At 39.4% G+C, this 25126-nt stretch overlaps 6 protein-coding genes and 5 long non-coding RNA genes across 15 annotated transcripts; 6 read left to right on the top strand and 5 right to left on the bottom strand.

Annotated features, from left to right (window-relative positions):
- Window positions 1-482: 482 nt before the first annotated feature.
- Window positions 483-1438, bottom strand: LOC116935071. The gene is made up of 2 exons (XM_032942454.2): window positions 1296-1438; window positions 483-1229 (listed from the first exon to the last, which is right to left on the bottom strand). Exons 1-2 carry the CDS (start codon window positions 1353-1355, stop codon window positions 744-746), a joined length of 546 nt encoding a protein of 181 aa, XP_032798345.1. The 5' UTR covers window positions 1356-1438; the 3' UTR covers window positions 483-743.
- Window positions 1439-1915: 477 nt separating this feature from the next.
- Window positions 1916-3170, top strand: LOC123470412. The gene is made up of 3 exons (XM_045170669.1): window positions 1916-2432; window positions 2488-2612; window positions 2705-3170. Exons 1-3 carry the CDS (start codon window positions 2207-2209, stop codon window positions 3074-3076), a joined length of 723 nt encoding a protein of 240 aa, XP_045026604.1. The 5' UTR covers window positions 1916-2206; the 3' UTR covers window positions 3077-3170.
- A 1854-nt stretch (window positions 3171-5024) lies between these two features.
- LOC123470520 lies at window positions 5025-7490 on the top strand. Its single transcript, XR_006644200.1, has 4 exons — window positions 5025-5384; window positions 5484-5598; window positions 5664-7196; window positions 7270-7490. It is a non-coding gene; the product is annotated as an uncharacterized LOC123470520 (long non-coding RNA).
- Window positions 7491-8023: 533 nt separating this feature from the next.
- On the top strand, window positions 8024-8981 carry LOC123470525. Its single transcript, XR_006644206.1, has 2 exons — window positions 8024-8234; window positions 8553-8981. It is a non-coding gene; the product is annotated as an uncharacterized LOC123470525 (long non-coding RNA).
- On the bottom strand, window positions 8547-9643 carry LOC123470518 (zinc transporter ZIP11-like). The gene is made up of 4 exons (XM_045170846.1): window positions 9501-9643; window positions 9271-9361; window positions 8972-9206; window positions 8547-8906 (listed from the first exon to the last, which is right to left on the bottom strand). The coding sequence occupies exons 2-4, from the start codon at window positions 9283-9285 to the stop codon at window positions 8830-8832; spliced, it is 327 nt and encodes a 108-aa protein (XP_045026781.1). The 5' UTR covers window positions 9286-9361; window positions 9501-9643; the 3' UTR covers window positions 8547-8829.
- Window positions 9644-9709: 66 nt separating this feature from the next.
- On the top strand, window positions 9710-10112 carry LOC123470524. The gene is made up of 2 exons (XR_006644205.1): window positions 9710-9849; window positions 9923-10112. It is a non-coding gene; the product is annotated as an uncharacterized LOC123470524 (long non-coding RNA).
- Window positions 10113-10841: 729 nt separating this feature from the next.
- LOC123470519 (zinc transporter ZIP11-like) lies at window positions 10842-12327 on the bottom strand. The gene is made up of 4 exons (XM_045170847.1): window positions 12156-12327; window positions 11926-12016; window positions 11627-11861; window positions 10842-11561 (listed from the first exon to the last, which is right to left on the bottom strand). The coding sequence occupies exons 2-4, from the start codon at window positions 11938-11940 to the stop codon at window positions 11485-11487; spliced, it is 327 nt and encodes a 108-aa protein (XP_045026782.1). The 5' UTR covers window positions 11941-12016; window positions 12156-12327; the 3' UTR covers window positions 10842-11484.
- Window positions 12328-12357: 30 nt separating this feature from the next.
- LOC116919635 lies at window positions 12358-15018 on the top strand. The gene is made up of 3 exons (XR_006644204.1): window positions 12358-12505; window positions 12579-13491; window positions 14301-15018. It is a non-coding gene; the product is annotated as an uncharacterized LOC116919635 (long non-coding RNA).
- Window positions 13728-21220, bottom strand: LOC116919632 (voltage-gated potassium channel subunit beta-2). Of its 5 annotated transcripts, XM_045170834.1 has the most exons (10): window positions 20661-21220; window positions 16894-17531; window positions 16448-16797; window positions 15598-15805; window positions 15281-15408; window positions 15006-15212; window positions 14803-14897; window positions 14691-14747; window positions 14395-14598; window positions 13728-14179 (listed from the first exon to the last, which is right to left on the bottom strand). In XM_045170834.1, the coding sequence occupies exons 2-10, from the start codon at window positions 16983-16985 to the stop codon at window positions 14078-14080; spliced, it is 1443 nt and encodes a 480-aa protein (XP_045026769.1). In that variant the 5' UTR covers window positions 16986-17531; window positions 20661-21220; the 3' UTR covers window positions 13728-14077. The 5 variants fall into 5 exon arrangements, with proteins under 5 accessions (XP_045026769.1, XP_045026770.1, XP_032781537.1 ...); XM_045170835.1 differs by lacking the exon at window positions 16894-17531 and having other exon boundaries at window positions 20661-21218; XM_032925646.2 differs by lacking the exons at window positions 16894-17531; window positions 20661-21220 and adding an exon at window positions 17819-18163.
- LOC123470523 lies at window positions 18294-20083 on the top strand. Its single transcript, XR_006644203.1, has 2 exons — window positions 18294-19094; window positions 19197-20083. It is a non-coding gene; the product is annotated as an uncharacterized LOC123470523 (long non-coding RNA).
- Window positions 21221-22660: 1440 nt separating the features above from the next.
- Window positions 22661-24677, bottom strand: LOC116919640 (zinc transporter ZIP9). The gene is made up of 7 exons (XM_032925653.2): window positions 24376-24677; window positions 24215-24273; window positions 24042-24150; window positions 23825-23986; window positions 23549-23620; window positions 23363-23448; window positions 22661-23275 (listed from the first exon to the last, which is right to left on the bottom strand). The coding sequence occupies exons 1-7, from the start codon at window positions 24410-24412 to the stop codon at window positions 22898-22900; spliced, it is 903 nt and encodes a 300-aa protein (XP_032781544.1). The 5' UTR covers window positions 24413-24677; the 3' UTR covers window positions 22661-22897.
- Window positions 24678-25126: the final 449 nt, after the last annotated feature.

Raw genomic sequence — 25126 nt, 5'->3', positions numbered from 1 at the left:
CGAATCAGCATCAAGGAAGTTGCAGAATTGACTCGTCCAGCTTTCCAGCAAAAAATGTCTCCATCAAACATTATAGCCGGTTTCAAATCTACTGGAATTTATCCATTCAACCGATATGCAATTGATCAATCAAGATTTGCACCATCATTGGTAACAGACTTGGCAGGTAATATTCATTTACAAACTATTTCAAATAGTGTCTTTCTTGTCAACAATTTTTACATTAGTTCCTTCTGCTGAACTACCCGACTCTGTTGCTAGAGACAATTCATCAGTGACAAGTGATAACTCAAGCCTAGACCATATAACTCCAGAACAAATTCAACCATTTCCAATGGTAAAACAAACTGGGATGAGGAAAAAGAAAGCGTGTAATGTAGGTTCAACTAGAATTCTAACATCAACTCCAGAGAAACAAATTATAGAAGATCACCATAATTGCATTCAAGCTAAGAAAAAGGGACTTGCAATACCTACGACAAATAAACCAAGGAAAGTGAAAAGTAAGGGCAACCAAGATATATGCATAGATGATGAAAACAAAGAAAATTATTGTGTTAAAGTTACACGAAAGAAAAATTGTGAGAAGGGAGATAAATGTGATGATGACTTGTCGATTAAAAATTCTTCTGCCCTTTCTGTAGTAAACAGAACCAGATACGAACGTGCAGCCAAAAGGAACTTGTTTTCATAACCGTCTTATTGTATTTATTCAGCTACAGTTGTCTTTAAAGTTGTTGTATTTAAAATTTGACAAAATGCAGTGGGCTTACCTGAAGGTTTTCAATTTTATCTTCATAGTGCTTGATTTTTGTCCTACAAGTATCTTTTAAGTTTGATAGATCATGATCAAGTTGATCCTTTGTTGTCAGTAAAGTATTAAATTTCATTTCTGTCTGAATAATTTTCTGTTGCAATTCAAGAACTTTTGCCTGCTTCTCTGAAAGTTTTTGTTCATACTGAGCTGTCATGTCTACCTTTGTTGGCTTATTATATGATTGACTGTAGGAATCAGCTACACCTTTTCTTGCAAAAGACGAAGAGTCTGCTGTAACAGAAATTTCTTCTGCAACGCTAGAATCAAAGCACATTTTCTTGGGGAGGTGGGAATCAAATGTAGAAGTCCGCATAGCTGTAGCGACAGCACTACTGGCTGGTTTTCTCTTCATACTTAAAAATTCCATATTAAGAGGTCCTTCTTGGCTCAATTCATTAAAATATCTTTGAACCTGCACGAGAAAAATTCGTGAAAAAGACTTGACTCAAAGAATTATGCATGCATATAAACACTGGACCTGATGTCTGAGGACTGTTGAATCTAAATCATCGGGTACACTTCGAGACGAGCTTGCCATTTTACACTAGCTAAAAGATGTTTTTTTCTGAAATACGAGTATCAAATCAATAAAACTTGACCGACAATCGTTGACGCTACTAGTTGAGCCTTTAAACTTGTGTTCAAGTTCAAAACTTAGAATCGTCGAATCGCCTACCTCTCAAACAAAAAGAAACGTGGAATTGCTATTTAGTGGGAAGCAGAACTTGGAAACTGAGGAGACCTCTTGCCGAAATTTGAAAATGGTAATTAGAGGAAGTGGGAAACAATGTTGGAAGTGACGACACAAAAAGTTAAAGGAGAATGTTCTATCTCAGGAAACAAGCGTTCTCTTTTTCTTTGCGCTTTCCTTAAGGAGAAGGACTATTAAGACGCACATGGACCAAAAAATGGCATACATGTATTGTATTCTCATTAATAAAACTTTTCATGTCTTCATCCAGCGTGACCGGCTTGTCAAGGTTGGGCACGTTGGCTGCCGCAGAAAGGTAGAAAAAACTCGGTGTGCCATGTCAGTGCTGATTTCGGAGTGCACCCTAACAAAATGTCGATGTAGTTTTTTAATTTTTTAATCTGAGTTCAAGCACTGAATCATAGCAAGTTAAAACGAAGCTAGTCTTCTTTCTGCAATCATTTCAAGGCGTGTATTTACCAATCAAGTTGTCAGTGAGGTCTTCAATAAGAAATCGAGAAAATTGGAAATCTCTGGACTGCGAAAACCGACAACAGCTAGTGTGGTTTGATTGTGATTTGTGACACGTTTCATTGGATCGGACGCCATAAATTTCCGGGTTTGGGGAAAATTGCATTGCTAAATTACTCTTGTAAAAAAATTTCTGTTTTAAATCCAAGCAATTAGCCGTAAGGAACATGGCTAACAATGAAAGGCGCAGAGGAGACCAAGACTTCAACCACCGGTCCACAGGAATAGTTATCCCGCTCGAAGAGTTGAAACCTCTCACATCCGGAGATGAACCAATTAACGAATTGATTGTTGCTACTTCAGCGAGAAACGCCAATGACATCACTGGGGTGGAAGATAGTTTAAACAACAATAGGAATATAAACTACACCGCTAAAAAGAACTTTTCTCAAGGTGAGACTTTGAATCTCAAAATTCCAATCTAAATTAAGACTTTTCGGATGACAAGGTATGATGGATATTGCCCTATTGACGGCCAATGCCAGTCAACTGCGTTACGTAATGCGGTCTCCTTATTGGGATTTTTACCACAAGATGAACATTACGCTAATTTGCATCAGCATTGCTCTTCAGGTACTTGTTACTTACCCTGCTCAATCGTCTGACGCTTGGCTGCATTGACTATGAAAAGTTATTCGTATTTGGCTTGTTTGTCTGACTTACAGATTATAGCAGGTATACTACTAGTTTGCGTCAGCCGCAAAAAGAAAGCGTGTAATGTAGGTTCAACTAGAATTCTAACATCAACTCCAGAGAAACAAATTATAGAAGATCACCATAATTGCATTCAAGCTAAGAAAAAGGGACTTGCAATACCTACGACAAATAAACCAAGGAAAGTGAAAAGTAAGGGCAACCAAGATATATGCATAGATGATGAAAACAAAGAAAATTATTGTGTTAAAGTTACACGAAAGAAAAATTGTGAGAAGGGAGATAAATGTGATGATGACTTGTCGATTAAAAATTCTTCTGCCCTTTCTGTAGTAAACAGAACCAGATACGAACGTGCAGCCAAAAGGAACTTGTTTTCATAACCGTCTTATTGTATTTATTCAGCTACAGTTGTTTTTTCATCTAAGTATGATCTCGAGAGAACTAATCAAGATTAGTCAACCAAGTAATACACTATGTTCACCTGAAATCCTTCTTTCATGCCTTTTCTTTTTAAGTAGACATTCACCAAGAAATGAAAAGATTATTATACATAAATTTAAGACAAATAGTAACACAGTATTATTATTTATGAATGATAAATATTTGGAAAATTTTGCCACACTGAATGTCTGCTCTGCTTTCCACAAACAAAACGTCAACTTAGCTCCGCCCACAACTCCTCCCATTCAACACAGAAAACGCTGCCAATCAACCTCACAAGTGTCTGGTCCAATTAACCCCAAAATTTCTTTCACAAAAAATTACAAATTTCTATAAGAATAGGACACTCAGTATAATTACAATTAGTATAGAAAAATGTAGAATAACATTTTCTACAAGTGTTACTATTTTTAATTTTTTTTCTTAATTACACAGAAAAACTATCTTAAAAATAATAAAAAAAAATTTAATAATTTTAGATACCTGTTTTTAAATTTAGTTCTAACTTAACAATAAAAGCGTTTTAACTTACGAAAATTCATCCCCTCAAGTTATTTGGAATTTGAAACAAGGCTGTACAAATAAAAAATTTTTTTTAACAACTGGTTTTTGCAAAACATGCAAAATCCATTCAACCCCAAAGTCAAAGCAGCCCCGGTCTCCCCTACTTATAATACTATAGTTGTGGGCCTTACTTATTTCAACAATGAATGTGGATATAGACCCTACTGGCTTCTTAGTTGGCATCTACCTCGTTATGCTCGCAGCACTGGTTATATTCGAAAAGTAATTTTCGTATTTATTTTCGATTGCGTATTTGTGTGCGGCAATACAAATTCGTTTATTTGACACTTGGTCGCAAAAAACCCGAGAGCCTACCGACCGTAGCTCTTACTCTTACGACTCTTCAGCGGCAACTGGCGCGAAAAATGAGTGAGGGCGCAATTTATAGGGATACAATGGGGGGCGTGGCTTAATCGGAATAATTTCGGCAACATGGTCTCCACGTACAGTATCCTGCACAAAAATCCGAACACCGATTTAATTTTTTAAAGCCACCTATTGGCGGGGTAATGGGTTTTTTGTTTGTTTTTCTTTAAGGGGGAGGGTAGACGGGGTGATGGACACGACAGGGTAGGGTAGGGTATGCCTTAAGGTATTACGCTTTAAGGCAAGTTACAGGTCGGGACATTTTTGCAACCCCCAGGGTGGTGTGTTTTTTAAAACGACAGTTGGAAATTTAGGGCTTGGGCATGGTAATGCTGCTTCCCGAAACAATTAAGCTTATGTTCCAGCTGCCTGTAAATGTTTACGTCGCTGGCAATGGCGTAGGTGTAGCGTTTCTGAATATGGTGCTGGAGATCGGCGTTCGATTCCAGATGGGGTGATGAGTTAATATTGTTAACTTACGAGAAATTCTCGTTCACATACAAAATAAATTTTCATCGAGCAATATATGCTTTTTTTGTTTATTAAATAATTTTAAAAATAATAATCTCCTTCGTTCTAGAGAAATTAATATTCCCAGCAAATTCGAATAAAGAATATTATAATGATACCATATATTTTACAAATCCTTTTTGGGATTTGAACACTGATCTACGGCGTCGCAATCAGAGGCTCTACACATATGCCATCGGTATCGAAATAATTGTGCACAGGCAGCTTTATAATTTATTTGGGTAAGGAGTATTACACAGCCTAAGTCCAACATTTCCAACTGTCGTTTTAAAAAAACACACCACACTGGGGGTTGCAAAAATGTCCCGACCAGTTACTTGCCTTAAAGCGTAATACCTTAAGGCATTAAAAAAATGTCTAGACTTACCCAACCCTGCCCTATGTGTCCATCACCCCGTCTACCCTCCCTCTTAAAGAAAAACAAACAAAAAACCCTTTACCCCGCCAATAGGTGGCTTTAAAAAATTAAATCGGTGTTCGGATTTTTGTGCAGGATACTGTACGTACGGAGAGGTCCGTACCAGAAAACGGCACCATTTCCAGGGTTTTCATTGGCTCAGTGGGATGGTCACGTGACCATCCTTTCAAGCAACGCAGTGGTGGTTAGGCCCCTACCCCCGAAATCTCAGCAGCCGCCGTCGCATTTGAAGTTGTTGTGATTTTCGTTTTTAATGGTGGCCTGCTGTCATTTAAAATGAATAAATATATTACTTTTAGAAAAGGGCCGACCTCTCGTGAAGAGAACGATGGAATTTATAGATTCGGCTGGGAAACTAGTCGATAAAGGTATAATTATATTCTTATATCATCATGTTCATCATGGTCTCATATTTTATGTTTCCCTCGTACAAAACGTGTTTTAAATACTCTTTTTTACTTTTTCAGCTTTTTTGCTTTTTTAGATAAACTGACACGAGAGTTTGGTACCTTCTCAAACAGGCATAATTTCAATCTAATTAATTGAACTGAGATTTTTTAACCAGATTTGTTTACTAACAGGGTTTGTACAACTTCAATCTAGATAAAAGTAGATTGAATTCTAATTTGCTTCTATATTTACTGCAGGAGCCCTCACTTTTTGCCGTAGCAAAACTGTTGGCAACTGGTCTTGTAAATCTGAACAGGGTAGAAGTTCTTAATGATTTCTTTTTAATAATGAAATATAAATTTTCCTTCTTAGTTATTTACTTTACGCGTCAGGTAAAAGAAAACCAATAGATTACCAATAATTACAAATTCCCAAACTAACATTCGGATGAACCTACATATAGAACTTGGTATCCAAAAAAGGAAACGATAAGAGATACCGTGTTTTCTCAGAATCATCTCCAACTATATCCAAGTATTCCTCGCATGAAGCCCATCTCACAGGGTCATAGAATAATACAAAAGGCCAACATGTTACATGAGAATTTGGCTCCAAAACGTTTGACCGCAACTGGCCGAAATCGCACTTTCCTTGGTTGCTATTGTAACCGTTATTATATCGACGGGTGTATATTTTCGGTTTTGTCTTGTCATCTCATCGCCAGCGTTGATATCATTGGAGGACGGATAGGTTTATTGTCCAGGATTTGTTCAAGATCCATCATAACGGCAGCCAACAATCCCTTTTTGTTTTGTTTCTGGAGACAAATTGCACTCTACATTCATATCTGTAAAGGAACATGGTGCACATTAGACTACAATTGTATGAATGTTAATAAATGCCAGACATTACCAATCATTAATTCTGTTGATCCAATTTTAAAGTAATGCATCAACTGATCAGCTGCATAAACAAATAAAGCTCCTAAGAAAAAACCAGGAGCAACAGGAGCAAAGGCATATTCTCCTGATTCTCCATACATTCCTGAGCTTTCTGCCATTTCAATGGCAGGAGCTAGAAGAGACCAGTATGAGGCCGCAAGCATTACACCTGCAGCAAAACCAAGGCTGCTGTCTAAAAATTTCCTCTACACAGAAGATTCAAAAAGTATGTATGATGGATGTTTCAGTGCTTTAGATGTATATTATTACCTGGGTTCCACTCATGAGAAACACCAGAGCCGAGCCGGCTGCTGTTAGACCCCATGTAAACAAAGTGCCAAAGATTGCTTGGATTTCGGGACTGTAGCCGGCAATCAAGTTAGCGGATAAAAAAGAAATTCAGGATCATACGTCAATCATTTAAACTAGTTCACAGGAGCAGAAAATTCTGCTCAGGAAAGGCAATTCAACTATCGCTATCAGTTGAAGTAAACCATTACCTTTATCGTCTACAAGCGTCAACAAGATTAGAATTTTCCCTCTGACTCTAGTGGATATTATGGCTACTAGATGGCTTTTCGAATGAAACTTCGCTTGTTACGGTAGCAACCGGCGTGCAAGCAAAGAGAAGCCCGGCTTTTGCATGGAGAAAATCAGTAACTTCATGTTGTATTGTTCGTACTAGCGTGCCAGTAGCTACGGTATTGCTGGCACGCCAGCAGGTGATTGATTTTAGGCAGTCTTTGATCAAAACTGCCATCTGGTGTTTTGCTGTTTAAACCTTTTCGCCTGATTTTTATCACTTTATAGTAATCTGTTAAAAATTACAATCGATAAATTATAGTCAAGGTGACAGTAATCACAAATGTCAACGCACAAGCATGATCTCTATTTGTAGATTCTCTTTCGTTTAACCTTACAGGGTGAATTGTAACGATTCAGTCACGATCAACTTTTGCCGAAATGGGCTACCAATATTACCAATCTTACCTGGTATCCTATACGTGATACGTGTGCCTCATACCAGTAGCTCTTGAATTCACCACACGAAAAAGCTTGTCCAACAACCTGTAGATCCGTTTACTCAGAATTAAATTTTTTTGCTAGTGTGATGACAGTTCATTAAATTTTTGTATCAACTTGGCAAGTCTAGATCGTTCAATTAAGGATATAGTTGCATTCAGCAAGGATGCAACCCTTATGAGGTTTTCTGTTTGTTCTGCTGTTTTTGGTTGTTTTTTTTTCTTTTCGTTTAGTTTTTTGTTACAATAACATCGAATCAGATCCGCCGTTGCATTCCAAATAGTGTTCATTTATTAAATTGGCCAGACGGTCTTCGGAAATTGTATGAAAGCCGATTTTACAAGAAAAACGAGTCAAGGCGTCAGCAACGGAATTGGTCCATGAAATTCACAGTATATAAGGCTTGTGTGAAATTCTTAGTATTGGAAGCACTTCTAATGATGGGATGTGAGTCCTCCCTATACATCATAGTTTATGTAAGGGATCCGCTAGTCCAAGAGTCTGATAGCAATTATAGCTACGAACGGTCTATGTCTGGTGAGCTGATTCAGCCCTCTAGCATAGACTCAGTATGGGTACGCTATCAGCTGATGTCATGAAGGCTATGCCATCATGACAGTTCTGGAGGAATTAGCATGTCATTGAAGTGCTTCCTTTTTTTTTCTTTTTATCAAATAATTTTCTTGGTGTTGAAATATGGGCAGCAAGATGTTGCGCGGATGTGCTGACACCTTAAAATTTAAGAATGAAAAATGAGTTTGAAAACGCCGTCAACGCTTACAAGCGTTTTTCCTCTCCCCGTAAGAGTTTAGGTAAATTTGTTTTTTTATTTTGTATTGTTGTATATGCATAGTTCAGGATAATGTAGCAACAGGCGACATTTTTTATCGTCATCCAATTTACATACAAAATAAGTGAGTAGCTGGCAATAGCAGTAATCGAACGCGAGAAGCACCAGCATTTTTCAAGCCATCCAAGAGTTAAATGGTGTAAGAATCTACAGTACCACTTAAGTTCTTAATGATTTCTTTTTAATAATGAAATATAAATTTTCCTTCTTAGTTATTTACTTTACGCGTCAGGTAAAAGAAAACCAATAGATTACCAATAATTACAAATTCCCAAACTAACATTCGGATGAACCTACATATAGAACTTGGTATCCAAAAAGGAAACGATAAGAGATACCGTGTTTTCTCAGAATCATCTCCAACTATATCCAAGTATTCCTCGCATGAAGCCCATCTCACAGGGTCATAGAATAATACAAAAGGCCAACATGTTACATGAGAATTTGGCTCCAAAACGTTTGACCGCAACTGGCCGAAATCGCACTTTCCTTGGTTGCTATTGTAACCGTTATTATATCGACGGGTGTATATTTTCGGTTTTGTCTTGTCATCTCATCGCCAGCGTTGATATCATTGGAGGACGGATAGGTTTATTGTCCAGGATTTGTTCAAGATCCATCATAACGGCAGCCAACAATCCCTTTTTGTTTTGTTTCTGGAGACAAATTGCACTCTACATTCATATCTGTAAAGGAACATGGTGCACATTAGACTACAATTGTATGAATGTTAATAAATGCCAGACATTACCAATCATTAATTCTGTTGATCCAATTTTAAAGTAATGCATCAACTGATCAGCTGCATAAACAAATAAAGCTCCTAAGAAAAACCCAGGAGCAACAGGAGCAAAGGCATATTCTCCTGATTCTCCATACATTCCTGAGCTTTCTGCCATTTCAATGGCAGGAGCTAGAAGAGACCAGTATGAGGCCGCAAGCATTACACCTGCAGCAAAACCAAGGCTGCTGTCTAAAAATTTCCTCTACACAGAAGATTCAAAAAGTATGTATGATGGATGTTTCAGTGCTTTAGATGTATATTATTACCTGGGTTCCACTCATGAGAAACACCAGAGCCGAGCCGGCTGCTGTTAGACCCCATGTAAACAAAGTGCCAAAGATTGCTTGGATTTCGGGACTGTAGCCGGCAATCAAGTTAGCGGATAAAAAAGAAATTCAGGATCATACGTCAATCATTTAAACTAGTTCACAGGAGCAGAAAATTCTGCTCAGGAAAGGCAATTCAACTATCGCTATCAGTTGAAGTAAACCATTACCTTTATCGTCTACAAGCGTCAACAAGATTAGAATTTTCCCTCTGACTCTAGTGGATATTATGGCTACTAGATGGCTTTTCGAATGAAACTTCGCTTGTTACGGTAGCAACCGGCGTGCAAGCAAAGAGAAGCCCGGCTTTTGCATGGAGAAAATCAGTAACTTCATGTTGTATTGTTCGTACTAGCGTGCCAGTAGCTACGGTATTGCTGGCACGCCAGCAGGTGATTGATTTTAGGCAGTCTTTGATCAAAACTGCCATCTGGTGTTTTGCTGTTTAAACCTTTTCGCCTGATTTTTATCACTTTATAGTAATCTGTTAAAAATTACAATCGATAAATTATAGTCAAGGTGACAGTAATCACAAATGTCAACGCACAAGCATGATCTCTATTTGTAGATTCTCTTTCGTTTAACCTTACAGGGTGAATTGTAACGATTCAGTCACGATCAACTTTTGCCGAAATGGGCTACCAATATTACCAATCTTACCTGGTATCCTATACGTGATACGTGTGCCTCATACCAGTAGCTCTTGAATTCACCACACGAAAAAGCTTGTCCAACAACCTGTAGATCCGTTTACTCAGAATTAAATTTTTTTGCTAGTGTGATGACAGTTCATTAAATTTTTGTATCAACTTGGCAAGTCTAGATCGTTCAATTAAGGATATAGTTGCATTCAGCAAGGATGCAACCCTTATGAGGTTTTCTGTTTGTTCTGCTGTTTTTGGTTGTTTTTTTTTCTTTTCGTTTAGTTTTTTGTTACAATAACATCGAATCAGATCCGCCGTTGCATTCCAAATAGTGTTCATTTATTAAATTGGCCAGACGGTCTTCGGAAATTGTATGAAAGCCGATTTTACAAGAAAAACGAGTCAAGGCGTCAGCAACGGAATTGGTCCATGAAATTCACAGTATATAAGGCTTGTGTGAAATTCTTAGTATTGGAAGCACTTCTAATGATGGGATGTGAGTCCTCCCTATACATCATAGTTTATGTAAGGGATCCGCTAGTCCAAGAGTCTGATAGCAATTATAGCTACGAACGGTCTATGTCTGGTGAGCTGATTCAGCCCTCTAGCATAGACTCAGTATGGGTACGCTATCAGCTGATGTCATGAAGGCTATGCCATCATGACAGTTCTGGAGGAATTAGCATGTCATTGAAGTGCTTCCTTTTTTTTTTCTTTTTATCAAATAATTTTCTTGGTGTTGAAATATGGGCAGCAAGATGTTGCGCGGATGTGCTGACACCTTAAAATTTAAGAATGAAAAATGAGTTTGAAAACGCCGTCAACGCTTACAAGCGTTTTTCCTCTCCCCGTAAGAGTTTAGGTAAATTTGTTTTTTTATTTTGTATTGTTGTATATGCATAGTTCAGGATAATGTAGCAACAGGCGACATTTTTTATCGTCATCCAATTTACATACAAAATAAGTGAGTAGCTGGCAATAGCAGTAATCGAACGCGAGAAGCACCAGCATTTTTCAAGCCATCCAAGAGTTAAATGGTGTAAGAATCTACAGTACCACTTAAGTTCTTAATGATTTCTTTTTAATAATGAAATATAAATTTTCCTTCTTAGTTATTTACTTTACGCGTCAGGTAAAAGAAAACCAATAGATTACCAATAATTACAAATTCCCAAACTAACATTCGGATGAACCTACATATAGAACTTGGTATCCAAAAAAGGAAACGATAAGAGATACCGTGTTTTCTCAGAATCATCTCCAACTATATCCAAGTATTCCTCGCATGAAGCCCATCTCACAGGGTCATAGAATAATACAAAAGGCCAACATGTTACATGAGAATTTGGCTCCAAAACGTTTGACCGCAACTGGCCGAAATCGCACTTTCCTTGGTTGCTATTGTAACCGTTATTATATCGACGGGTGTATATTTTCGGTTTTGTCTTGTCATCTCATCGCCAGCGTTGATATCATTGGAGGACGGATAGGTTTATTGTCCAGGATTTGTTCAAGATCCATCATAACGGCAGCCAACAATCCCTTTTTGTTTTGTTTCTGGAGACAAATTGCACTCTACATTCATATCTGTAAAGGAACATGGTGCACATTAGACTACAATTGTATGAATGTTAATAAATGCCAGACATTACCAATCATTAATTCTGTTGATCCAATTTTAAAGTAATGCATCAACTGATCAGCTGCATAAACAAATAAAGCTCCTAAGAAAAAACCAGGAGCAACAGGAGCAAAGGCATATTCTCCTGATTCTCCATACATTCCTGAGCTTTCTGCCATTTCAATGGCAGGAGCTAGAAGAGACCAGTATGAGGCCGCAAGCATTACACCTGCAGCAAAACCAAGGCTGCTGTCTAAAAATTTCCTCTACACAGAAGATTCAAAAAGTATGTATGATGGATGTTTCAGTGCTTTAGATGTATATTATTACCTGGGTTCCACTCATGAGAAACACCAGAGCCGAGCCGGCTGCTGTTAGACCCCATGTAAACAAAGTGCCAAAGATTGCTTGGATTTCGGGACTGTAGCCGGCAATCAAGTTAGCGGATAAAAAAGAAATTCAGGATCATACGTCAATCATTTAAACTAGTTCACAGGAGCAGAAAATTCTGCTCAGGAAAGGCAATTCAACTATCGCTATCAGTTGAAGTAAACCATTACCTTTATCGTCTACAAGCGTCAACAAGATTAGAATTTTCCCTCTGACTCTAGTGGATATTATGGCTACTAGATGGCTTTTCGAATGAAACTTCGCTTGTTACGGTAGCAACCGGCGTGCAAGCAAAGAGAAGCCCGGCTTTTGCATGGAGAAAATCAGTAACTTCATGTTGTATTGTTCGTACTAGCGTGCCAGTAGCTTACGGTATTGCTGGCACGCCAGCAGGTGATTGATTTTAGGCAGTCTTTGATCAAAACTGCCATCTGGTGTTTTGCTGTTTAAACCTTTTCGCCTGATTTTTATCACTTTATAGTAATCTGTTAAAAATTACAATCGATAAATTATAGTCAAGGTGACAGTAATCACAAATGTCAACGCACAAGCATGATCTCTATTTGTAGATTCTCTTTCGTTTAACCTTACAGGGTGAATTGTAACGATTCAGTCACGATCAACTTTTGCCGAAATGGGCTACCAATATTACCAATCTTACCTGGTATCCTATACGTGATACGTGTGCCTCATACCAGTAGCTCTTGAATTCACCACACGAAAAAGCTTGTCCAACAACCTGTAGATCCGTTTACTCAGAATTAAATTTTTTTGCTAGTGTGATGACAGTTCATTAAATTTTTGTATCAACTTGGCAAGTCTAGATCGTTCAATTAAGGATATAGTTGCATTCAGCAAGGATGCAACCCTTATGAGGTTTTCTGTTTGTTCTGCTGTTTTTGGTTGTTTTTTTTTCTTTTCGTTTAGTTTTTTGTTACAATAACATCGAATCAGATCCGCCGTTGCATTCCAAATAGTGTTCATTTATTAAATTGGCCAGACGGTCTTCGGAAATTGTATGAAAGCCGATTTTACAAGAAAAACGAGTCAAGGCGTCAGCAACGGAATTGGTCCATGAAATTCACAGTATATAAGGCTTGTGTGAAATTCTTAGTATTGGAAGCACTTCTAATGATGGGATGTGAGTCCTCCCTATACATCATAGTTTATGTAAGGGATCCGCTAGTCCAAGAGTCTGATAGCAATTATAGCTACGAACGGTCTATGTCTGGTGAGCTGATTCAGCCCTCTAGCATAGACTCAGTATGGGTACGCTATCAGCTGATGTCATGAAGGCTATGCCATCATGACAGTTCTGGAGGAATTAGCATGTCATTGAAGTGCTTCCTTTTTTTTTTTTTTTATCAAATAATTTTCTTGGTGTTGAAATATGGGCAGCAAGATGTTGCGCGGATGTGCTGACACCTTAAAATTTAAGAATGAAAAATGAGTTTGAAAACGCCGTCAACGCTTACAAGCGTTTTTCCTCTCCCCGTAAGAGTTTAGGTAAATTTGTTTTTTATTTTGTATTGTTGTATATGCATAGTTCAGGATAATGTAGCAACAGGCGACATTTTTTATCGTCATCCAATTTACATACAAAATAAGTGAGTAGCTGGCAATAGCAGTAATCGAACGCGAGAAGCACCAGCATTTTTCAAGCCATCCAAGAGTTAAATGGTGTAAGAATCTACAGTACCACTTAAGTTCTTAATGATTTCTTTTTAATAATGAAATATAAATTTTCCTTCTTAGTTATTTACTTTACGCGTCAGGTAAAAGAAAACCAATAGATTACCAATAATTACAAATTCCCAAACTAACATTCGGATGAACCTACATATAGAACTTGGTATCCAAAAAAGGAAACGATAAGAGATACCGTGTTTTCTCAGAATCATCTCCAACTATATCCAAGTATTCCTCGCATGAAGCCCATCTCACAGGGTCATAGAATAATACAAAAGGCCAACATGTTACATGAGAATTTGGCTCCAAAACGTTTGACCGCAACTGGCCGAAATCGCACTTTCCTTGGTTGCTATTGTAACCGTTATTATATCGACGGGTGTATATTTTCGGTTTTGTCTTGTCATCTCATCGCCAGCGTTGATATCATTGGAGGACGGATAGGTTTATTGTCCAGGACTCGTTCAAGATCCATCATAACGGCAGCCGACAATTTAGGCACTATCTGTAAAGCACATTGTAGAAAAACGGATGTTTTTTTAGAAGCAAAACAACTGGCTTTTTTTGCATGGTATTTACATTTAAATACACCTAAGTAATTTTTAATTTCCTTTTTTTAATGGTAGGAATGCTGATGAGGGATACGTCTGAAGAGTTTCTTCAGAAATGGTTACAACAAAACTGATTCCATAACTTTAAAAAGCGGAAACTGAAAATGACCTGAAGAGCTTGGAGGTGTTCGTATAGTTGTTCTGGGGAAATAGCTCCAACCAGGACTGAATGAACATGTTCATTTTTCAGTGTCCACGCAATAGCGAGTTGAGATGAAGTACAGCCGAAGCGCTCGGCCATCAGCGAAATTTCCCGCAATTTGCTGTTTTGACGCTGAACTTCTTCAGCCGACATCCTCGGTACATAGGCGTTCTATTTTTCAAATAAATACGTACAGTGAATCGTCAAAGGAATGTTTGGCAGCATTTTTAGTGTTTCTAAACTGAAAGGTTGCATAACCTCACCTCTTTGGTAGCACCGGCTGCGTCGTCGTCGGGCCAAGTTACGGTAGAGAATTTTTTCTGTTGAATTCCATGTTTAAAATAAGAACTGAAGGTTGTCTGTCATTGGCTATACCTTAAAGGACATGCGATGAAAATTTGGAAACGTCTCCTCGCCTTTAGAAACATTGAATCCCATAGTTAGCGGAGACCACGTCATCAGTCCGACACCTGACACAAACCGTCACATCTTGAATTTAAGTACTTTCCAGTGGTGAAGACATTATTATCTTCCGTACATTTTAATTTTAAAAAAGATTTGAAATGCAATAGATAAACCTAATTTATTGTAGACTTCGGGCAGGGATATTTCGATTTTTTCGCGGCAGAGAAAATGATATTCGGATTGCTCGCAAATCGGCAGTGGGCAGTTGAATTGGCGACAGTTATTGTAAGCTTCCGAAATCTCTACCGACGACCAACGTGATGTGCCCCAATACATAATCCACCCATGATCTATGACGTGATTCATGGCCCGAACCACTTCTGTGTATGTACAGCATATAGACGTATAGTAAAAATTCAATTAAACTTTTAATTGAAAAACAACTAACCTTCCATGGGGCACATTGGATCAGCTCTGTGAATGAGAACAACATCAATGTAGTCCAGCTGTAGCCGATCAAGTGAGGCGCGAATCGATTCGACGATATGTTTCTTTGACAAACCTCTCTCTTCGGAACTTGATCCAACATATTGAAAGTGACATTTATTAGGATGGTCGAGCGTTTGATTAATTAACGTTAAGGGCTAAACTTAAAACAAAGGGTCGGCAAGGCCTCCTTGTCAATTCAACTTTTTTAACATGCATTCAATGTTAACTGCTACTCGAAAGGAAATACGTAGACCCATAGCAATAGGCTGCAAGTACCGGTAGCTCCAATAGATTTTCGTGATGACTATGTAGCTGGACCGCCTCCATCGTCTCTGTCTTAGAATACGGCCAAGTGATACTTCTGCCCGCGGTCCACAGTATCCATCGGACAGGTCAAAAACATTGATACCGCTCTCGAAGGCCATAACGATAATGTCTTCGGCTACTTCTTCACTTATGGGTGCACTGAATGTCACCCAAGTACCTTTGGTAAAAAACAAAAACAAAAAGGAAACAAATTTGAAAGGTGGTTAATTATTCTATGTACAATCAACGGTCGTATATACGCTTGTAAAGTTTTTAAACTGAGCTTGTTTTCAATAAAACTCTTAGGAACCCCCTGTTAATTGGGTAGGCCACTTCAGTTTTGCAATGAAAATTCATTTAGTTGTTCTCTACGATGATGGAAATGTTGTGTTGGCCCTGTCCTGATATGTCTCGTTAAAGGAAAAACAATTAACATTTGAATCACTTTAAGCTGTTCAATATCGTTGAACAATTACAATGCAGAAACAGCCAAGATTATTCAACAATCCTTGGCGAAAGGTGGACCCCAACTTCGTAATCCCGGTAAACGTAGCTAGTTACCGTTATCGCATCCATGATTACTAGTAAGGTTGCATATCTTTCCTGAATCAATTTGCACCATGACAGCGTAATCAGAGAACCATTACTGATTAATGATCGTAGCATATGGAAAAAGCTCTCAATCTTGCATTTCAATTCAAGAAAGAAGATCAGAGTTCAGGAAATGCGAAATGATATATTTTTTTTAAATATCAGACTGCTGAAACAAGAAACCAAGACGCCGGTCTAACTCGATACGGAGAATTGCCATTGTCTTCACCTAGTCCAACGTTAGATACGCGAAGACCACTTTTCCCAAGATTACGATAACGGAGTCCGGGCACGGGGGTTGTCTGGCGGCATAGAGGCAGATGAAGAAGGCTGGGCACGGCCGGCGATAGGCTATCTTCCTTTTCGGCAAGTGTAGCTTGAATTCCGCCAACCCGCGGAGGAAACTGGAGATGTTGATGAGATGATGCCGCTGTTGAATTCGCGTTTAGCGCCGCTTCGGGGAGATGGAGGGACGCTCGCTGATTGGAGATGCTGTGTTCCTGTTGTTGCGACGAAACGCAGTGACTAGATGACTGTTGTTCCTCCATCGATTCCACGCTAGTCACTGGTGTTCGATTCCTATACGACAGTTAACCAAGAGTAAAACAAAAAACGTTCGTGAGGACAGTTGGAGAGCAGAATCAGCACTTAAACATGTATTGTTTTCGTTCGCACCGATGTTGAAATCTGACGTTGCATCGCCTACCGCTAACTCCATAACCGGAAGCGCCACTGCCTCCCGGATTCAAAAGGTTTAAGGACATCATCAAGAATGAGATTTTTTTTTTTTGCCACCGTTTTTGGACCACTTGAAGGCAGCTGGATAATACAGCCGCGCAAACACACACAATTGTGTCCGTCGAGTTTCCGCAGCGAAGCAAGTTATGGGTCGTACGGGCGGTGGTTGACTAACTACGAGACGACGATCAAGTGGCCGTTTTACGTTAGTCTTCAACAGTCCCACGAGATTTTACAGGACGACAGCGACTGCGCGTCTTTACCGCAGCATACTGTCAAGACACTCTGCAGATATCTCTTCTAGATTTCAATCGATGCCAGTTATCGATACTGTATACTGTTCTCTTCTCTCTTTATTTTTTGTTTGTTTTTGGTTCTTTTGTTTTGATTCAAACTCTAAGCATTTATGCTATTTTATTCGCGTTCCATGAAAATTAGTTCCACACGCAATCCTGTTCTCCAATATGCTGAGTGACATCCCTCTCAGTCTTCCTCGTTCTGTCTCTCTCTGGTCAAGCGGCCAAATGGTTTTTTTCTTTCCGGATGAGGCCAAAACGAGATCATCAATCAAACGTCTGCGCATTGTTTTAAAACAAACACAATTCCGAGTATTTCAAACATTGCGCATATTTGATTATATTCGTTATTTTTTTTTATTTTTACATTTTTCAGTCGCACGTAGTTGACATGTAATCAGTCTTTAAGTAATAAGCGCATTTTTTCCAGCCCATGTTCTTCTATAAGCTATTCTAACGCGATAACATATTCATTTCGAATTTATAGAGCCTCTTGCTGTGGTATGTAAAGATTTCAAGTGGATATAAATAGTTATAGATTCCCAGACTGATATACAGAAACTCACCAAGGACAACAGACAAGATGTAGGGCGTGGGTGAATGTATAATATGTCACAACTTCGAAGCGCGTTGGGGGTTTATGGTAGCCGACTGCTGCTCTGCTATATTCGATTGAGATTCACGCAACTATAAAAACCTGCGCCCTCGTTTTATGCCTTGTGAGATGCGAGAGATGACTGCAATGCAAACGCGATGGTCAGTGATGCGCTTTTTTAGCGCGGCCCCGTCTCTTTCTTTCGCAAGGAAATGCTATAGTTCCGTTTATGTCACCACTTTATGCACAGCAAAAAAAAAAAAAAACGGCGGCTCGAGTGAATATAGCTGGAAATAGAAACTCCCGGAAACTCCATGCAATCGTCGGTTCGATCAACTCTTTTACTGTATAATGGAGCTCACCCTTTCGCCGGGAAATGTTGATTCTATGCGACGCAGAGCCAACTGTAAGTATATGTGTGAGACTAATCACAGCAGAAAAAATATCTTGGCAAACATTAAGCATCGATTTCAAACTCACACAGAGCGTAAAGACCAGCACGAAAGAATCGATAGATGGGAGAATTGCGTGAAAAAAAAAATAAGAGACTAGATCCCAGGTGGCTCTTCACTCGTTGCGCCAGTTTTGTTTTCTATTCGTGAGTGCTCCGCTCCATCGAGTCCGTGACAGTCTGTTACATTTGCTTAACTTTTAGTCGCCGCAAGATGCTAGAAATGATCTTGGTTCGTATTTTTTTGGCACAGCAATTGCCTTTGGGACAATTAAATCTGACAGAGAAATGGCGTTGTTCCAGTGACATGGCAGGCTGCCCTCCCTAGTTGCTTCCCGTATGCAATGAATTATTTACTGAATCTCATCCAATCTTCTTTAGCATTGCGATCAATAAATTAACACTACTTGAAAAGGACGTGATATTCTGGCTGGAGTGAAAAGCCCGCTTGTGCTCTCAACTTCAGAGCTAGGCAGTGTGAAACAAAGCATAGTTCCGTTCCTTTGCATCCCTTTTTTTTCTCTCTGTGGAGGAGAGGGCGTTCGTGTTTCGAATGGTAAATAGAGGCCACAACATATGGTTTGGATCAATAGTGTGGTAAACAGCAATCAAGCTACAGTTTCAAGCAATTCTAGCGATGATTATGATTAGCCTAGCTATCTGAAGTGTATCTTGGCCACTCTCCACAATTTGTTACATTATGTATGGACTTTGATACGTTGAACGGATTACACCGCGTGAATAGGACGGCAGGGGACACGGTTGTTCAAATAGAGATTTATCTAACGTGATAAAGGTTTGACTTTGTACAGAATTCCTTTTATGTGGTTGAATGTTTTTTTTTCTTTGTCGCTGTATTGTTTCTACTTTCTTTCTTTCTTTCTTTCTTTCTTTTTAGCCGATGAATGCGGCCTGCTCAGGGATCTTTGTTTTGTTAATAACATCACCGGACGATGCATAAAGAAGGCTACGTGAATGAATATGAGCGATGGCAATTCACAATGTTTTGAGTGGGCCTATAGCTGAAGTTTTCTTCAGATCATTTCAAAAGCCTCCACATTTGGATCGATGAATCCATCATTTGTCTGGCGAGAATGGAATTCAGCGCACATTCTCAGTTAGTTTTTCATGGTATGGTGGGAATCAGCAGTAGACTATAGACTGCGATAAATAGTACGTACGTGAAGCACGTTACGTATATATCATATTGTATATTCAGCCTAAAAGCCCTGTGTGTTTTGTGACAGTTTCACCAACTCCCTCGCTAACTTCTCATCCACTAGCGAGGGATCGTAAATCACAAATATGCCGCAGTCGCTGAAGGCTGTACAAAAAAAATAAGGAAGAATGACGACAAAACTTTGGGTTTATGCGAGGAAACTGAACGGCTAGAAAAAGGCATTTATGCATTGGATTAAGTCTCCTTTGTTGTGCTATGTGTATGCCAGGCTTAAGGCGATCGGCCAAGCCCAAAAATTCAATCCTTCGCTAAACAAAAATTACTGGGGAAAATAAAACACAAGTCAGACATTACGGAAGCAACAGTTAAGAGTGCGCGGGAATAGAGGTAATCGACCGCATGTGGCGCAATGCGTCAAATGCGAAAGCCGTCTCATCATAATAGCACGACATGACTGCGGCTGCCGTCAACCGCTCGGGATGGATGGTTCACGTGGTAACAATGTTTTTCTTCGTATTTTGCTCAGTTAAAAAATATCAACTTATCTATACTAGCGACTTTTGCTACTAACATACACTTATGGAATAAATGATGTTTTCATAGTATTGTCATTGTATTTCTTCAGCCAAGTGTCAGTGAGTGTGAAGCATGTCGCCGAATTTTCCCAGCCAGTCCTTTTTGACCGTCTCGGCGCCTCAAATAAACCAGAGGCCGTCGGTCACAATTATAGCCTACTCGGCAATAGTCAAGCTGAACCGCACAATCCTTATTTAACTATGCGACTGGAGAAGAGTCGCGTTAGTCACAGTGGCGTTCTGCATCCATATAAATAGCAACTCCTCTCAGCCAGCTCTTTGCAAGGTCTGACTAGACGTCCTCCCAGATCCTTATATCTTGCTTGCCGGGCCACACGCGCAGACCCACTGAGACCCAACTAAATGATTATGGAGACACGGACAGGGAGAGTGATGGTCTTCTGGTTGACAGTGGCATCAGCATTTTAATCTGATGCTAGAGATGGCGTGATAGACTAACTTTGTCAGTCAATCACTATGTATGCGCACTCCAATGCAAACACAAATAGTAGGAGACGTTCACGTGCATGGTATACGTCCAAATTTCACAACAAAAAAAGGGAAAAAAAAAAAGATGTATAATATAAATGTATGTATGTATACTTACGCGCCTAGCAGCTGGCAGATTTTTCCTATTCGCAAAGCCGTCGTGAAGGATTTAAGTGTCGACCAAGTTGAAAATAAACTACTAACAGAAACTATTCACGCCCAACACACACAGCACACATGAAGACAAACACACAAAAAAGAATAGACGGAAGGACAACCAATAACCGGCGCCGTCTCGATCTATCTTGTTCTCGTCATTAGAGTCATGCAATTTCCGCTTCTCCAAGACTTCCTACACTCCAGTTCCAGTGCCTTCAACGACCTCCTACTCTTTCCTTTGTTATTTTCCTGGCTCTCGCCTTGATCTTTCTTCCGTTCCGTAATTGGCAACCACAAGAGACGGACAATTCAGAATCAACTACCAATAATAGGGTCGAAGAAAACGGATTTCCACTGGCCAAAGAAACACGAAAGCCGTTCAAAGTCGTATCAAAACCGAGTGAGAAATGCAAGCCTCCACAGAATAGCGAAGGAACTGCAAGGACGGACAATACTATGCTCCCATCGGCACGTCTGCAACAGCATATGAGCTGTTGTTAACTGCCGTTGTTTGGAAGTCAGGCATTGCCTCCCGGTTTCAAATGTGCCGTTCGGGAGGGACCGCTAGAGCTCTGCATAACTGTGTCATCGAAGACGGCCGCAACCAAGACGGTTGCTCTAGTATCCCAATGACACGCGAGACAATACTTATTGACGTGACTGCCGATCCGCACCGTAGCCAGTTCATCCGGTCACATGAAAATAAAAGGCCAAGAGAAAGCGCATCCAATGATTCCCTGAGCGGACTGAACAAAAGAAACAGAGTTAACAACATGGAATCGACAGAAAGAGAGAGAGAGAGAGAGAGAAAACAAGACTGAAAGAACAATGTAATCCCGTCTGTTCCGCAATATGAAACACAGGCGATACTGTAGAGCATTCGAAGATAATGTCGCGTGACACCCAGAGGTCTTCAGTTTATTTCAGGCCCTTCCCGTTGCCTAAACCAGCAATGTCCAAAAGGGTTTAAGCTATCCCCACACCAATAGTAAACATACGGTTTAACTAAATGATACCGTCTACCGTTGCAACACATAATTTTCGGAGACTTGCAGATTCCGGTTTGGACTTTGGAATAATTGGACTGAGCAATTGGTGCATCTTTCATTGTCCAGCTTTTAAGACTAGGGTATAACTAAAAAAAATTAAATAAAATAAAACATATTGCGAAGATGATCTGGCGGTAACTTGGTCACATTACATATTTTATTTCATGTTCTCGGTTTTACATTTCATGCTGCAAGAGCTCAATTTCACGACCAGCTTGACAAGACCCTTGTTACACATCATAGGTCGGATGTCGTATGGGAAATGAAACAAGATGGACAACAACCGCAACAGAAAAGAAAGTAAAATCGACGGTAGGGACCAGCAAAATTGTTTTCCCCTCTATGCAAACGGTACGTAGTTTTCTTTCTACTAAATCCCAAATTACTCTTGCCACTAATAGAATTGGCGTTTTACTGCAGATGTAGGCAAACTTTGGTCGCTCATTTTGTTTGTCTCTTAACTTCTCTGCGCTATTTTCCTGTAGAGGAACAATACGAACGTAAGTTAACCGCACGGCAATAAATGGTCTGAGGGGATCGCTAGGCAACTGTTCCTTCCCCTGAGAAATTAGGCAACTACTAGATAACTAGAACAACCAACTTTAAGATAAAATTGTGGACACCGACATTTCTGTAAACGTTAACATCCTTCAAACAGTGTAAAAATGCAGCCGGAGTCGGGAGAAACACCTTCAAAACAAATCAAAGAAAATAAGCCCAAGTCTGTTTGGCCGTTTTGCGTTGACAATGTTTCGCAATACAGTACACAAGTCAAATATCGTGAAGATTAACATGGGCGAACCAACTTGGGTTTTCTAAAGGCACGTGAAACGAGAAAATATCACGACCATAGGACTTATTGAGCGCTAGCACATCCGACAGTGTCCTCAATAAGACCGAATGCGGCAAATTCCCAGTAAATATTCAAGTTTATTAACAAACCACATGTTGGAAATGGACGAATATAAAATTGTGACATTGAAATCACTCGTCAGAACACTGTGTATATCAGGGGGGAAAAAGGGAAGAAGGGATTGCACTTTCATGCATCTCCTAGCTTTGTAACGTGAAAACATACAGTCACTGCAAATGACCTAGTCTGAATGAAGACTAGGAAGTGGCCGTTTGTTGTACATGCACGTGACGTTCAGTGATGATGAAATGCCGTCAACGCTAGCGGGAGGAGAGCACCAGAGACAAGTACGAGCAATTCACATCGCGTGAATCCTATTTTGTCGGCACCATCAGAAGGCGAATGGTGGGAATGCCCCCCTGAGCGCATAACGATTTCTGGCAAGACATGGACGGTGGAAACATACAAAAATGTGCCAGCGCTGAATAACATTGCAAAGCCAGTTGCGTTAACAGTGGAAAGGGTTTCTTTGCTCTTTTGACTCAGACCAAAGTAAGTTGCTAATGCCGCGAGCGGCGCTGCTAGTGAAAAGACGAGAAGGTATCGACGGATACGAGCTCGATCTAAGCCATCATGTAAAAGAAAAGTTACTAATCCAAAAGAAGCTGGCGCCTACACAATTTAAAAAACAACAAACAAAAAATGAGGCTGTCGTACTATAAAACTAATGTAAATAAATAAAATGGTAGAAAGGATTACTTTATGCAACATGATTGCAAGAAAAACAATCATTTCTGTAGCTGCGTGAGACGTCGTAGCTGCGGCGCCCAACGCAATACCATCGGCTATAAACGACCCAATCGAAAAAAATAATTCACTACTTCACACACATACTGTATTGTTTAAGTAGAATAAATCCTATTAAAGTTTTGGGATATCACTTACCAGCGGCGTGAACAACCAAACCTAATGTAGCTTGGAATGATCTACTGCTTCTTACGGTGCCGCTTTCAGGATCTATTTATGAAAGAAAATTATTTTCATAGAGGTAAGTTCACTAAATTTAACAATTCTTATTTCAGGTACAGCAAACTGTCTAAGTATGACATAAAAATTGGCTTTATTGCACAGCAACAAGTTGGACAATGTCTACTAATATCAGTTAGAAATCATCATCATTACATTGAAGATAACTACCAAGAGTATGAAAACCAGACTTACCTCTGGACTTGGATGTTCCAATTTGATCAATTAAAAGCATAAACACAAATCCTAGCACAAGTGCAAGTCCAATCACTGAGTGGAGTCCCTCTTCTTGGTGATCGGTATCTTCATGTGGGATTTTGGAAGTACCCTTTACATGTTCATACTTCTGTTTTATTTCTAAAACAAAATTTTAATCTTTGGACATTTTGCTATATATTTATGACAGCAAAACCTTCAAGCTGTTGAGAATAAAGCATCTGAGTTCCTTCTGGTATTATGACTACAAGGGCTGTTCCTACTAGAAGACCTGCTCCCAGAATAGATACGAGGTTTAGGCGTTCCTTGATAATCAAACAGGGTTAGTAAATTTATGAATAAGAATGAATGGATCCAGTTCAGACCTACCTCAGACAGATTTACCATTAAAGGCACGGAACCTGCTAAAAAGCTCCCCACAAGCATGACTATTGATAAATCATATGTTAGAAAATGAGTTGTTACTTTTTTTTAGCTGACAAATTATTAGCGGATTAGGTATAATGAATAATGTAATGAACGATACGTACCAACGCTTAAGAAAACTAACATGTTTGCATCACTCATTTTGTGCACTTGCTGAAAATGGACTTTCCTTTATTCAAAATGTTCACAAAACAAGGATCGAATCAAATGAAGTTTTAAATTTTATATCACAATAATTCAAACATCACAGATGTAACATTAAAAATATTCGCGTGTCACTATTTTCACTTCTTTAAAGTAAGATTCTCCAGACAAGGCCAACCATTGTTGACGTAAACTGTCCATTAAAAATTAGCTGTTATTGTAAAATGTTTGTTTGCTGGTGTACTAGTGTCTCTAGCTACCATCTATGCGCTTCGCATAACACTAACATGGCGTTACTAAATTCGATGGCCTTTGCTAGCAGACGGCCTCGATAGAAACGATGAATAAGGATGGGAGAAAGGAGAAAAAAAAAAAAAGGGAGAGAAGGGGAGGGGGGAAAACTGAAAAGGGGAGGGGGGCTGTTGTTGGGTCTCAACTCACAACGAAGTCCCGTGCCCACAGAGGGCATACATTCAAGCCGTATTCAGCACGCTCAGTAGAACTGGTGTATCTGTGTGTGTGTGTGTTTGGTTTCGTCCATCCTCGTTTTTGGTTCCCTTCGGAGTCACTGTTTTTGGGCCTTAATTCGCTTTATACTCACTGATTTCTGTTATTAACTGTTCCAATATCAAGCTCTGGAAGGGGTTTGATCACATTTACAGGTAAATAGCGACTTTTTTGTTCTTTGTGGCCTCACTAGGCAGATCTAAA

Source organism: Daphnia magna, linkage group LG3 (genome assembly GCF_020631705.1).
Source record: "Daphnia magna isolate NIES linkage group LG3, ASM2063170v1.1, whole genome shotgun sequence".
NCBI lineage: Eukaryota > Metazoa > Arthropoda > Branchiopoda > Diplostraca > Daphniidae > Daphnia > Daphnia magna.
The sequence above is the reverse complement of the archived record's forward strand: the minus strand, read 5'-3'. Positions and strand labels throughout refer to the sequence as shown.